Consider the following 13,994-nt stretch of genomic DNA (forward strand, 5'->3'; position numbering starts at 1 on the left):
GAAGCATTTGCCTTGTTTCATCCCCAAAGGTGGAAGATAATACAACAGATTGCCAGGGGTTTCCAATGGTCATTTGATTTGAGGTGTGCATATTTTTCATTCCCCTTTCATGGAATTATTACTGCAGTCAACATGTCTCCATAAGAGGCAAGTTATTTTCACAACCACAAGTTATTGTTAACATTACCTCCAGTAGAGTCAATAAATGGGACCGATTATTGATCACTTTTACATACTTGTTCACATAAAGGAAAAGGGAAATGAAAATACTCTCATTCTTCAAAGTAAGACCTTGGGGAATTCTTGCTCCATATTGGTTTCACATTAAGATTCATCTCCTTCTCAAAGTTGAGAAGTTCCTTAACCACAAATTCTGGCTTTTGCCTTTCATGGCCCTGTGAGGAGGACATTTAATATTTAATAACATGTCCTGCTCAGGCTTCACTGTGCATAATTTCACTCATACAGAAGCTCAGGGAACTTTCTTTTCAGCCATAAGACAAGAGTGTTTTACTCAGGGCCCCTTCATTCACACCAGCATTAAATTTGGGTGATAAGTTCAGTGCTGTCAGCAGTTAATGTCAGATCCAGTGCTGCTCATGGGTGGCTATAGCAACACAGTCCCCCCACCTTTGCCAATCTAGTCATCCTGCAGGAACAGAGTGCAGCTGGGAAGGTGAACAATGACTGTCAGCATGAACTTTAACATTCATTTAGTTTTTGATGGGGAGAAAACCTGGAGGTGGGGGACAGAGTAATTACTGCCCAATCTTTAATAAGAGTTGGGCAACTCGTGTAATATAGGCAGGCTGATCAGGGAGTAGTGGGTAGGGTAGTTACAACTGTAGACCTTGATTCCTTTGAAAGTATCCACGTAAAAAAGAAAACTTTTATTATACTCGAATGAACTGAAAATTAGTTTCAAAAACCATGGTTAAATGGAACTACCAGAGAAGTAGCATTTAGATAATCAGAACAATTTTGGTACTTTGTCTCAAGAGAAAAATCCAGGACTATCAGAAATCTTAAAAAATGAAGGGCTTTAGAAGCACAAAATGTTTTTTAATTAAAGGGCAGAATAAACAAATACAAATACTTAGTGGTTTCTTGGGATTTCACATAAATAGCTTGTTTGTCCTACATATCTAATTCTGACTGGCTTGAAAACAGACAAGGACTGAAGAAAATCTTTTCCTAACCCTAAACTTGGGGGAACACAAGGTTTTGTTAGGTCCACCCATCCACATTAAGCATTAACCAGTGAATCAAGCTGTTTGTCAGGGCTAACTAGTTTGTGTTTTATACACAAAACACGTCTATGAATAATTTCCATGGAAATGGGCACAGAGATTTCTGCAGTGTAGTATCACAGATGCCAAACTGAACCAAGAAGCTAACATTAATCTTGGTCTTCTCCATGAATAAAAATGTCAGTTCATTTTTTCACTTTGAGAATTCCATGGGGTTAAGGATCTTCTGATTTGTTCACTGTCCTGTTCAATCGTAGAAAATTATTTGGCACATAGTAGGTGTTCAAATATTTGAGTGAAAATTGTTGTTCCCGTCCTCCAATGTAGGGAGAGGATTTAGTAGTGCCTTTACCTCTTTAAAGAGGAAGCAGAAAGTCAGCTAGATATCGCAAAGTATATATATAGCATCCCTGGACTGTTTCTCCACATGCATTTGGGAGACTTCACAATCCCTGTTCTCTCCAGTCCTTCAACAGCGACCCCTGCATACCACCTACAACACAGCGGCATAATACTGATCAGAGCACTTATATATATATTTTTATATACATATGTAATCTCCTAAATTTGGGGGGCTCATCTTTTTAAATATAAAAGAACTACCTTTAGAAAATCCATTCCAATGAATGGAATAACCATGGCTCAAGGGATTACTGGTACTGATAACCCCCTTGTATGAATGCAGCATTCCTGCCCACCCACAGAAGGGTATGCAAGTAACTCAAGATTGGATACAGTAAAGGCAGCCAAAAACAGAGTTCCAGAGCAGTAGTTCACTGTGAAAGAACTTTAACAGTAATAAAACCAGGAGAGAAATAGCAAGACATGTAACTTTTTAAACTACTCCCCTTTCTGGGGCACCTGGGTGGCTCAGTTGTTAAGCGGCTGCCTTCGGCTCAGGTCATGATCCCAGGGTCCCGGGTTCGAGCCCCACATCGGGCTCCCTGCTCAGCGGGAAGCCTGCTTCTCCCTCTCCCACTCCCCCTGCTTGTATTCCCTCTCTCGCTTCTCTCTCTGTCGAATAAATAAATTTAAAAAATATATATATTATAAACTACTCCCCTTTCATGTTCGCTTCTTTGCTCCACAGAAAGTTAGGAGCAACAGATAGCAATATGGCCTCAACAAGTTCTCTTGACCATCTGGGGCCTCAGCATCCTCACTTGTCAAATGACAGGGTTGAATCCATCACTGTTTTCCAACTGCGGCATCTTAAGAAGGCCTAAAAAAATACATTTCAAGACTGATATGCCTATCAAGACTATCATCTTTAAAGATAGTTTTCAAACAAGCCTATTTTCTACAATGGACTATAGCCCACTGTGTGGCCCATGGAAAGTTAAGCTATGTATATGTAAGTTTGCATTGTTGTATGTTAAAAGCACAGAGAAAGCTATACCAGTTATTCCAGACAGACTGAAGACCTAGGTCCCAGTCACAGCTCAAGCACCTGGCCCCTTCCAGTCAAGGTTTTTCCTTTAAGAGAGGTCATGTATCTTGGAGGATGTTGGAAAATGTGAGGCTAGTAAATCCTCCTGTCTCTCTGACAAACTGGCCATCACCTTACCAGCCCCATGGATAGCCCATATCTAAATCCTTCTTCCTCACCAGTAATGAATTCTTCGGTATTAAAATTAATAACCTGATTAACTCTGATATTTGCTTTTAACAGTGAGCAACTTGCCGTGTATACACCTCCTTGAGAACCGTGGAAGATCAAAGAATTTTTCTTATAACCTGCAATCAGCTCCTCAATCAAAATCCAAAATAAAGCTTCGACCACCTCTGGAGGAAGACTGTGTCCGGGGTAGCTGGAATAGCTAGTGCAGAGTTCTGATTCTCTGCTGATTATCTTTTACGTCTTGAGACAGTATTAATCCTCAGGCCTAAAGCCTTAGGCTGAAAACATGGTAACAACTGAATGACATATCCGGATGTTCTCTCTCTGTTCTTCTTTAGCTTGTGCTACAAGGACCACGGTACACTGTGCCTGTGGAAAGCTTCCTGGCCGTCTACCTTCCATTCAGTCAGTACGGCTGTAAAGAACAACTTATAATTAACAGTAAAGTCTGAGTAAAACTCAGAACATGATGAGCACTAACATGAGATTTCTGCCAGCCAGCTGGGGCAGCCCTGGGTTTTTGGCCCTGGTAAAGAACCTAGATGAGATGGGTGGGGAGGAGCCTGTTAATGTAGCAGCCATCTTCATTTCACTACTTTTCTCCAGTCTCATCTTACTCCAGCATTATCAGTTTTAAATTTTAGACCAGAATCATGACCCAGAATTTACATTTAAGAATTAAGACAAGGGGCACCTGGGTGGCTCTGTCGCTTAAGCATCTGCCTTCAGCTGAGGTCACGATCTCCGGGAGCTGCATTGGGCTCCATACGCAGGGGGGAGTCTGCTGGAGATTCTCTCCCCTTCCCTCTTGCCCCTCCCCTCCCGCCACACCCTCACTCTCTCTCAAATATATAAATCTTGGGGCACCTGGGTGGCTCAGTCAGTTAAGCGTTTGCCTTTTGCTCGAGTGATGATCTCCAAGTCCTGGGATTGAGCCCCTTATCAGGCTCCTGCTCAGCGGGGAGTCTACTTGTCCCTCTCCCACTCCCCCTGCTTGTGCTGTCAAAAAAAAAAACAAAAAACTCTAAGACAGTAATAGGCACTCTGTTGATTCCTTGCATTTTACAGTTCCCGTGTTAGCCTCCGAAGGCCTCAGGTTGCTGCTGAGCACCAGCAGCAGTATCACAGCAGCGAGGAATCAACTGGGGAAGTTTACAGACCAGACCATTCATGCATAAGGTACCACCACTTCAGGCCTTACCATTTTCTTGTATTTTCTGCCTGACCTGTACAGGTGAGCAATCTTGTCAAAATGCCATTCCTACTGGCTGGGAAAACTGTCCTAAAACTACACACATTTTAACTCTAAGAACACCTGGCATAAATACAATCCAGTGATCGTAGGCTTTTTCACATTTTTAAGAGCAAAATTAGGAATGTAAACAGAAGGACGAAACAGTGACATACTAGGCTCAAATATTTCTAGGACCACTTCCATTTTCTTAAAATTACTGCCCCCCCCGTCCTGACAGTAAGAGATTAAGAAGCAATAAAATGTTAATTAGCAAACTGTAAAAAATTATTTCATAGTTATGAAAATAATGAATACAGTTGACCCTTGAACAACCAGGTTTGTGTGAATCCACTGAACCTGGTTTTTTTTTTTTTCCCCAATAAATACATATGGTATCGATAAATACAGCCATAGTACTGCAAATGTGTTCTTTTCTCTAGCTTGCTTTATTTTAAGAATTAGAATCTAATACATATAACAAAATATGTGTAAACTGATTATCAGTAAGGCTTCTGGTCAACAGTATGCTATTGGTAGTAAAGGTTTAGGGGAATCAAATTTTATACATGGATTTTTTTACCGGGGTGGGGGGAGGGTGTCGGTACCCCCTAACCCTCCCCCAACATTGTACAAGGGTCAATAAAATTGCTATCTAGCTTGTAATTTTAAAAGAATTAACTAGATCAAACCAAGTACCATTTAGGTATAGGAAAACCCCAAACAACTGTAGCACTATCTTGAAATCTTGCTCCTGCACAGAGGGATAGAAAACTGCTGTACATAATAGGACTCCATAGTGAGAAGCTGAATGTCATGATGGATAAGGGCAACCGTTCCCAAATAAAAAAACTGGTTTCTGTTGCTGTCTGAATGAACGAGAGCTGAGACCACACAAAGATTCTGCTACTTTCTTGGCAAATAATAGAAGGAAGGTACTGTATTATCACTCTGTATTTTGTAAATATTTAGTTCCTATGAAATGCAAAATACACTAACCACCTGTAACCAAGTATCATGTACTAGTCCAAGAAGCCAGCCTATGTTTTCCTACCTTAGTGCAAAGGAAGGTTCATAAACAACTACTTTAAAAGTTCAGCTTTAATGACAAACATTACATCAGTCTCTCTTCAAAATTAGATGTGAATAAACAATTTCAAACAGGAGGTACCACGATGCCTCTTACTGTACTCAATAGACTGTACTCAGTGCACTGGGCCCCTGGGGATGCCCAGTGATATACACATTGAAGCAATAATGTAAGTCTGTGAGCCACTGTTCCTGAATACCTCCACTCTTCAATGTCTGCAGAGAAAAACAAGAGTAATTTGAGAATTGTATCAAAACTGTTACGCTATCTGACAGTATTTTTCAAACCCAAATGAGATCTCAGAACCACTGCATTTCATCTTCCATCTATCCATCACCATAGGAAATCTTACTGGAAATGGAGATTTCTTAATTGGGCACTGGCAGTGAAAATTCCTAGTCACACCCCCAAGTACAAGCAGTACACCAGTTTGTTTCATCTGTTCCCTCTCAAGTACTGCTAGGAACTAACGAAATTTCACCATCAACCATCTTTACACTCTGGACTTCCTGCGCTTGGCATGGCAGGGTCTCACAATCTTTGCATAACATCAACTGAGAAAAATTCTATAAGGCCGACTGACAATTTCTGTCATTCTCTTCCCCACAGAGGTGGGCTAATTCTCCAACCTCAGAATAATCCAAAATCTTGACTGTTCTTCCCTTATATTTCTGAATTACTCGGTTGCCTCTTCCATTACTTCTAGAAGGCTACCGAGAAAATTCAGAACAAGAACCTGTTATATATACCCAGTTAAGTTCTATTACTCTGAAGTATTACTATATATTAATAAAGCCCCAAATACCTACATGAAAAAAACCTCTAACTCTTCCAAACCAAAAACACTAAAGGAATCCTAGACAGAGATGCCCCTGCAAACACAGAACCAACCATGAGACAAAGCTGAAACCTGCAACTTCTCAACTTCCTCTTACAGTGACCTAAGTGACTAGAAATTGGGTGTAGTTTATTCCTGCTAAATAATTTTTTTAATGACAGCTAACATTTGTTGAGAACTTAATGTCAGTTACACGAAAAACTTTACGTGAATGATCTCATTTTATGGTCACCAAAACTCAATGAAGTTGGTGTTTACAGCTAGGTAAAACAACTGACAGGTTTAAAAACCATGCCAAACTATCGCAGTTAATCAGAATCCTGGTAGGAGTGACTCTGATGCCTGTACCTCTTCTAACTAAGCTGCCTGCCACCTTAATTCAATCTGACTACTTTATGGCTTTTATTACGGACCCTAGATCAAAGACCTCCCCCTGGTTAAGTGGCAGGTGCTAGTCATCAGGGGAAGCCCTGGGAAATCACCAAAGTGGGCTTAATTCCAGGAGTCAGTCAATGCACAGGAGACCTAGCCTCCCAAGAGCAACACCCCATGCCCTGCCCAGAAATCCTTTTTCTAGTACTAATAGCACAAAGCCCTGTTCCACACTTCTTACCGTGATATTCTTGATGATCTGCTGCACCAAGATGGCATTGGTTAACATATGAGTCCTGAGGGGTGCATGCTGAAGCAGCAGGCGAAGCAGCTGGCCCACAACAGGCAGCTCCTCAGGCCCAGCTCTGTTCACCCGCAGGCTCTGCAGCATCAACCTGAGGACTCGAGGCAGGAGAGCCAGGATGGAGACACAGACCCCCCACAGCTTGTCCCTACAACAACAGACAAAAATGAGTCAGAGAGCCAACACACACAGAAAAAGTACCCTTTCCATATTTCCTAAAACTGAGAAATGTCCTTTTAAGATATGTGTTTTCTGGGGCGCCTGGGTGGCTCAGTCGTTAAGCATCTGCCTTCGGCTCAGGTCATGATCCTGGGGTCCTGGGATCGAGCCCCACATCGGGCTCCCTGCTCCACAGGAAGCCTGCTTGTGTTCCTGCTCTCGCTCTCTAGCAAATAAAATCTTTAAAAATAAAAAACAGGGGCGCCTGGGTGGCTCAGTCGTTAAGCGTCTGCCTTCGGCTCAGGTCATGATCCCGGGGTCCTGGGATCGAGCCCCACATGGGGCTCCCTGTTCCGCGGGAAGCCTGCTTCTCCCTCTCCCATTCCCCCTGCTTGTGTTCCCTCTCTCGCTGTCTCTCTCTCTCTCTGTCAAATAAATAAATAAAATCTTTAAAAAAGTAAAAATTAAAAAAAAATTAAAAACCTGGTGTTTTCTGATAAAACTCCACAAATCAAAACTAGTAACTGGGTTTCATCAGAGCTAATTTTAAGCAAATCCAATGAATGAAGGTCCTCTCCCCCAGGTGAATGAGTTCTAGGAAGCCTAGCAATCAGCACTTTCCTGGGCTTAACAGGACATTCTTGAAGCCCTGGGTGATCATATAGAACAGAGAATTAGCCAAAGAACAGAATAATCTATATATGCATAGTGTTCTCTACAACTGAAAATTATTCAACTATTATATAACATCAAAAATCAAGAGTAAGACTATCCCACTGATAAAAAGAAAAGAAAAATGGGTGCCTGGCTGTCAGTAGAGCATGCGACTCTTAATCTCAGGGTCTTGAGTTCGAGCCCCATGCTGGGGGTAGAGTTTACGTTAAACAACAACAGGGGCACCTAGGTGGCTCAGTTGGTTAAGTGTCCAACTCTTGGCTTCGGCTCAGGCCATTATCTCAGGGTTGTGCGATTGAGCCCCGCATTGGGCTCCACACTCAGCTCACGGAATCTGAGATTCTTTCCCCCTCCCACTGCTCTCAAGTGCACTGTCTCGCGCACTCTCTCTAAAATAAAATCTTAAAAAAAAACCACACATACAGACAAAACAAAACTTCACGAAACTTTAAGACTGTGACCTGAATTCTGAGCCTCTTCAATGTTTTAAAGTGGGCAGATTTGTGGAAGAAGGTGCTCACAAGGAAACAAAATAGATTTCAGAAAGGAGCCAGTTAGGGGACTGTTACTGCATTACTAGGTCATGAAAGGCCAGAAATAATAAATCCAAATTTTAGTAAGAATCATTCTCTTGGTATTGTTATAGAGCAGGAACAAAAATGTTTTATGATAAAGGTAAGTGGACTTGCAGCTAGCCTAACCACAATCTAGAAGAGTATCAATTAAATGGAGCAATAGAGTCCACTGGCTGTTAAAGGCCCCGACCTTAGTCTGTTACAGATTCTACATCAGGAGTGCATAATCCTCCTAGTCCCCAAATCCTTCAGAGAACCTGACTACCTCCAGATGTAGAAGCAGCAGTCCTTTCACAATTTGATCAACCTCCCCAACTTCATACACAGCAACTGCATCAAAGATGGATACCGAATCCATTCTAAGCCAACCAGATCCTCTTATTGGAGACTTTATTCAGCCCGTTGACTCATGCGTAGCCAGGTTAGGAGAACCCCGTGCAAGAAGAATAAAGCCAGACTGCACACACAGCTAATAAGGAGGCAAAGGCACAGAGATAAAGACTACACAATCTAGAAGAAAATGTAGAGATAACTACTTTGGTTCCTAATGAGTTTCAATTCCTGCTTCCACATTCCTAGCCCTTGAGTTTTCTAAGTTACCCCATAATGGTCCAATATCCATTTTCTATTTTAACTTAAGTGGATTTCAAATAATTGATCAAAGCTGTGCTAAAGAGCTCATAGATTCTATACAATGCTAAATATAAGTTTAGTGAATGGGTCAATAAAGTTTAGAACTCCACCTTAAGACACACAATTAAAACTCTCAAGCCAAAAAGAAATACAAGAGACCTGGGTACCACAAGCAATGGAAGAAATACCATACGAACAGCCATTCCTAGGGTTTTCTAAGAGTTGTCATGAGTGTACTCATTCTAAGTGTACGCATTCTACAAGTGTTTAAAGGACAGAACTGGGGGTCGCCTGGGTTGCTCAGTCGGTTAGGCGTCTGCCTTCAGCTCAGGTCATGATCTCAGGGTACAGGGATGGAGCCCTGCAGCTGGCTTCCTGCTCAAGGAGGAGTCTGCTTCTCCTTCTCCCTCTGCCCCACCCCACCCCCTGGAACTCCTGCTCTCTCTTATGCACATGCACACTCTCAAATTAAAAAAAAAAAGGACATAACTGGGACCAATGAAATTGAGGTTTCAGAACTCAGAGTTGTAGTTCTAAAAATCACTCTAAAGAAACTGATGAAAGTTCAGTATTTTGCATACAATGTTCAGGAGTTCACGGGGCGCCTGGGTGGTTCAGTCGGTTAAGTGGCTGCCTTCGGCTCAGGTCATGATCCCAGGGATCTGGGATCGAGGCCCACGTCAGGCTACCTGCTCAGCAGAGAGCCTGCTTCTCCCTCTCCCTCGTCCTGCTGCTCTGCCTACTTGTTCTCTCTCTCTAGCTCTCTGTCAAATAAATAAAATCTTAAAAAAAAAAAAAGAGTTCAGGTAACTCCACAAACTTCTGACATATTCCAATCAGGTAACAGCAACCTCCCCTTCTACTCCAAACACAGAGAAATACAGATAAAATACTTTTTTAAAAAGTACACAGCCGGGGCGCCTGGGTGGCTCAGTTGGTTAAGTGACTGCCTTCGGCTCAGGTCATGATCCTGGAGTCCAGGGGTCGAGTCCCGCATCGGGCTCCCTGCTCGGCAGGGAGCCTGCTTCTCCCTCTGACCCTCCCCCCTCTCATGTGCTCTCTGTCTCTCTCATTCTGTCTCAAATAAATAAATAAAATCTAAAAAAAAAAAGTACACAGCCAAGCTCAAAAGCCAGAGTGGGTGAAATCTCTAGGTGCCAGAAACCACTACAGAAGTCATACAAAGATACCCCGACAGAGGTACAGAACTGGATGTGGGATTTTAGGGCTGGGTTTTCAACAGCTTAGTATTGGAAGCTGAGACTTTAGGCCCTAGGTGTGGGAGGCAGGGAGCTAGAACTGGGATCCCTGTGTATAGCTGGAAGACAGGACAATGCACATGTAAAACTGACCCACAGGGAGGTCTCCATAATCTGCACAGAACTCTCACAAAAGATGCACTCAGAGAAAAGGTGTACAATCCAAACCATGAGTTTGTTCAACCCCATGAAAAACAATCTCCAGAGACTCACCTGCTCCCCTACGTAAGGGAGAATTCCCATGCCAGAGAATAAAAGAAAAAACAGAACAAACAGACAGGAACTTTAAAATAATACCAATAAATCAGGAAAAAACAAGAATGACAAAAAGCCAAGTAAAAACCCCAACAGAGCTAAGAAAAGAATAGAGCTGATGAAATTAAAACTCAAAAGAGTTAAATAAAACATACAGCAAAGTGGAAGATGTTCAGAGTTAGAGGACAGATTGAGAAGCTCCCTTCGTTTAAAGGAGGCTGTAGGAGAGAAGAGAAAAACGGGAGGTAACAGAAATAGTAACAGCACTTCCCAGACCTGAAGGAAAAACACCCAGTCTTCAGATCAAAGAGTACACTAAGTCTCAAGAAGCAGGTAATAATCAAACCTACATTAGGATACACCTTGATCTGCAACACCACAAAAGTTAAGGAGAAAACAGTAAAACTGCAGAGAATAGACTACCTACAACCAGGAGGGCTCAGTGACAGCAGATTTTTCCATTACTAACAATGAGTCCAGAAGACAAACAGTATAGTTTCTTCAAAGTCCAGTGGCCATGGTTTTTAACAACTCAAACTGAGTGGTCAAGCCTGATGTTTTGGCCAGCTCTTGAGAAATCAAAGCCTCCTAATAATTTGACTGGCATTCTCATTATTTATAACCTTACAAACACCTTCTCAGGGAAGGTAGGAGTAGCCCAAAAGGGAATTTAAGCACTTACCACTCTGGCTGGCAACACATCCTTGTGACTAAGTAATGTCACCTGAGAGATACACAGAGTCCTGGAAATACCAACCGTTTCAATATCTAGCATAAAACATTTAAAACTGGGCATTTTAAACAAGCAAAAAATATTTCATACACTCAATTTTGTTCCATCCAGCCACAGAAAGTCAAAAGTGGGATGTTTCTTCGTAAGAACTTATAAAAGATCTTTAAAACCTCCCATCAAAGTATTCAATAAAGGGGCTATATTTCAATGACAGGAAATAACAAATAGCAACATACACATTTCATAAATGGGGACTCTTATTATAACATGTTTTGAACCCTAAGAAGTTCCTTGGGATTTATAAAAGCCTTTTCTTGACCTATGAGACCAAAAGTCTGATGATATGCAAGAAAATCTTCAAATCTGTGTTTTATTTATGTGTCAATTTTAGAGTCTATTTACAATAAAATCCATTTTACTTTTTATTTTTATTTTTTATTTGACAGAGAGAGACACACAGCGAGAGAGGGAACACAAACGGGGAGTGGGAGAAGGAGAAGCAGGCTTCCTTTGACGCAGGGAGCCCAATGCGGGGCTCAATCCCAGGACCCTGGGATCATGACCTGAGCTGAAGGCAGATGCTTAATGACCGAGCCACCCAGGCGCCCCAACAAAATCCATTTTAAACATACACACTTAGCAAAAAAAAAAAATCTAAATGTATGTTGACAGTAAAATGCTAAGTTACTGCACATTCATGTTAACAAAATACTGTAGATCAAATGTACTGGATGGATCACAGCCAATCATACTCACATCCCATATTTATAAACAGTGTTACTGAAACACAGCCACACCCATTCATTTATATGTTCTCTGTTGCTGCTTTCCTATTGCCAGGGCATTGCTGAATAGTTCTGACAAGAGGCTTTATATGGCATGAAAAACCTAAAGTATTTACTATCTAATTCTTTAGAGAAAGAAGTTTGCTTAAGCCCTGGTATAGAGAAACAAAAATGAAATTTCTGAATCAACATGAATGACTGACAAATGATGACAATCAAATCACAAAAAATACATATAGTACTATCCCTTTTATATAAAATTCTTAAAATATGCAAAACAAAATTGTATTGTTTACAAATGCACATAAAATTTCTAATAAAAAGGCAAGGAAATGATTAACACATGTAAAAAACAAAACTCCAGGCTCAAAATGGTGTCACTTAGGTGAGGGCCCCAGGTCAGCAAACCAAGACTTAATACCTAACTGCAGTTTCAGCCCCCCAGAAATGTAACCTTTAACCAGTCAGCACAGGAACTTTCTGATCAGCACAAAGAAAAATTTATTGATAGACCCCTTCTATTCCCCTTGGGAGGGCCACCCTGCCTAAACGATGGATTCTTTGGTAATAATTTCCTTTTTCCCATTCCCTATCTACTTATAAAAACCTTTCCTTTTCTATAGCCCTTGAGAGCTCCCCTCTACTCGCCAGATGGAATGCTGCCCAATTAGTGAATCAATTAATAAAGTCAATTAGATCTTTAAAATTTACTGAGTTGAATTTTTGTTATTTAACACACAAAAGTGATCTCTGGGGTGTGTAGGAAAGGTAACTGTAGAGGGTACACAAGGTGTGTGCTGACAACGTTCTATTTCTGAACCTGGAGATAGGTTAAATGGATGTTCAGTTTATACTTAGACTCTTTAAACTATATAAATGTTTCATACATACATACGTTTATTTTTTTATTTTTATTTTTTTATTTATTTATTTGACAGAGAGAGAATGAGAGAGCACATGAGAGGGGGAGGGTCAGAGGGAGAAGCAGACGAGCCCGATGTGGGACTCGAGCCCGATGCGGGACTCGATCCAGGGACTCCAGGATCATGACCTGAGCCGAAGGCAGTCGCTCAACCAACTGAGCCACCCAGGCGCCCCCATACGTTTATTTTTATGATATGTGAAAAGTTTATAAAAACTAGAAAAATACCAAAATGTTAACAGGCAATAGAACAATTATTTTCTTATATTGATATTAGATTTTTAAAAATCTGTATTTCTATAAAATCGATTTCTATAAAAAATTTTAACAGGCATACCAATAAGAACATAGCATGATAATACTTTTTTAAATTAAAGTGAAATATTCCAAACTATGCTAGAACCTTTAGTCTGCAGAGCTATATATAAGAGCTATATCATATAAGAGCTAAAGAATAACTAATACAAACACTGGCATCTTAGAAAAATTTCCTTAAATCCAAGAACTTAAAAATTCTACTCTGGTTAGCTCTAACGAAGCCCAAAACAAAATACAAAGGCTTGTACTTATTAACAAGTGCATTCTTCTAAACGTAGATAGAATTTCTTTTCTTGCTAGACCTATAGCAACATTAATAAGGAAAGCTCCCAAAGAAACTTTATACCATCTAATTTTTCAAATCTGTAGCTTAAAGGAAAAAAACAAAAACAAAATTCTCATCACAATACAATGGGAATTTATGAAAGAAAAAAGAAAACGCCAGTTAGGTTTACACAAATTCTGAAAGAGAATTTAGGATATTTCCCAAATCTAATTTTCTCTGACTCTTTGTTTTAATTTTTAAATTTTTAAGTTTTATTTACTCTTATTTATTTGGTTGGGGGAGGTAGATAGGAAAAAAAATTAAAGTTGAAGAATGCAAAAACTATTACCTCTTTCTTAGATGTTCTGCTTCTCCTTTCTCTAAAGTGAGCAGAAAATAAAGAAGACTGTAGCAACAAGAAGCCAGAAATGGCAGGAGAGTCTCACTAAGTACACACGTATGATCCAGGAGCTTACAGATAACACCCAAAACACAGCCAGCTGTACTGTCAGGAATTACAGTCAACCCAACCTAGGCAGAGAAAAATGAGATTAATGACCTCTTCACAACAGTCCTCTCTCCTGGATAAAAGCAAACCCCATTAACTGGAGAGTTAACCTAACATCACTTCTACTGAAAAACAGTACATACATAATACATGCCACCTGCCATACCTTAAGGTCCTGTTTTCCCTTAAGCATTTAATTAC

At 40.7% G+C, this 13,994-nt stretch overlaps 2 protein-coding genes across 4 annotated transcripts in view; one reads left to right on the top strand and one right to left on the bottom strand.

Moving 5' to 3' along the window:
* Positions 1-7,927, top strand: part of INVS (inversin) — a 154,777-nt gene extending 146,850 nt beyond the window's left edge. Inside the window, exon 17 of the mRNA XM_081804080.1 lies at positions 2,923-7,927. Within this exon, the coding sequence (XP_081660206.1) occupies positions 2,923-3,074 (152 nt within the window). The 3' untranslated portion in view covers positions 3,075-7,927. The remainder of the gene's footprint in view (positions 1-2,922) is intronic.
* Positions 5,186-13,994, bottom strand: part of TEX10 (testis expressed 10) — a 62,991-nt gene continuing 54,182 nt past the window's right edge. For 2 of the 3 annotated variants that reach the window (XM_031036465.2, XM_006741095.3), the window contains 3 exons: positions 13,635-13,816; positions 6,644-6,854; positions 5,186-5,407 (listed from right to left, as the gene is read on the bottom strand). In XM_031036465.2, the coding sequence (XP_030892325.1) occupies positions 5,294-5,407; positions 6,644-6,854; positions 13,635-13,816 (507 nt within the window). In that variant the 3' untranslated portion in view covers positions 5,186-5,293. The remainder of the gene's footprint in view (positions 5,408-6,643; positions 6,855-13,634; positions 13,817-13,994) is intronic. The other variant, XR_004078120.2, reaches the window with a different exon arrangement.

This window comes from Leptonychotes weddellii, chromosome 14, assembly GCF_054177405.1.
Source record: "Leptonychotes weddellii isolate Sample4059 chromosome 14, ASM5417740v2, whole genome shotgun sequence".
Lineage (NCBI taxonomy): Eukaryota > Metazoa > Chordata > Mammalia > Carnivora > Phocidae > Leptonychotes > Leptonychotes weddellii.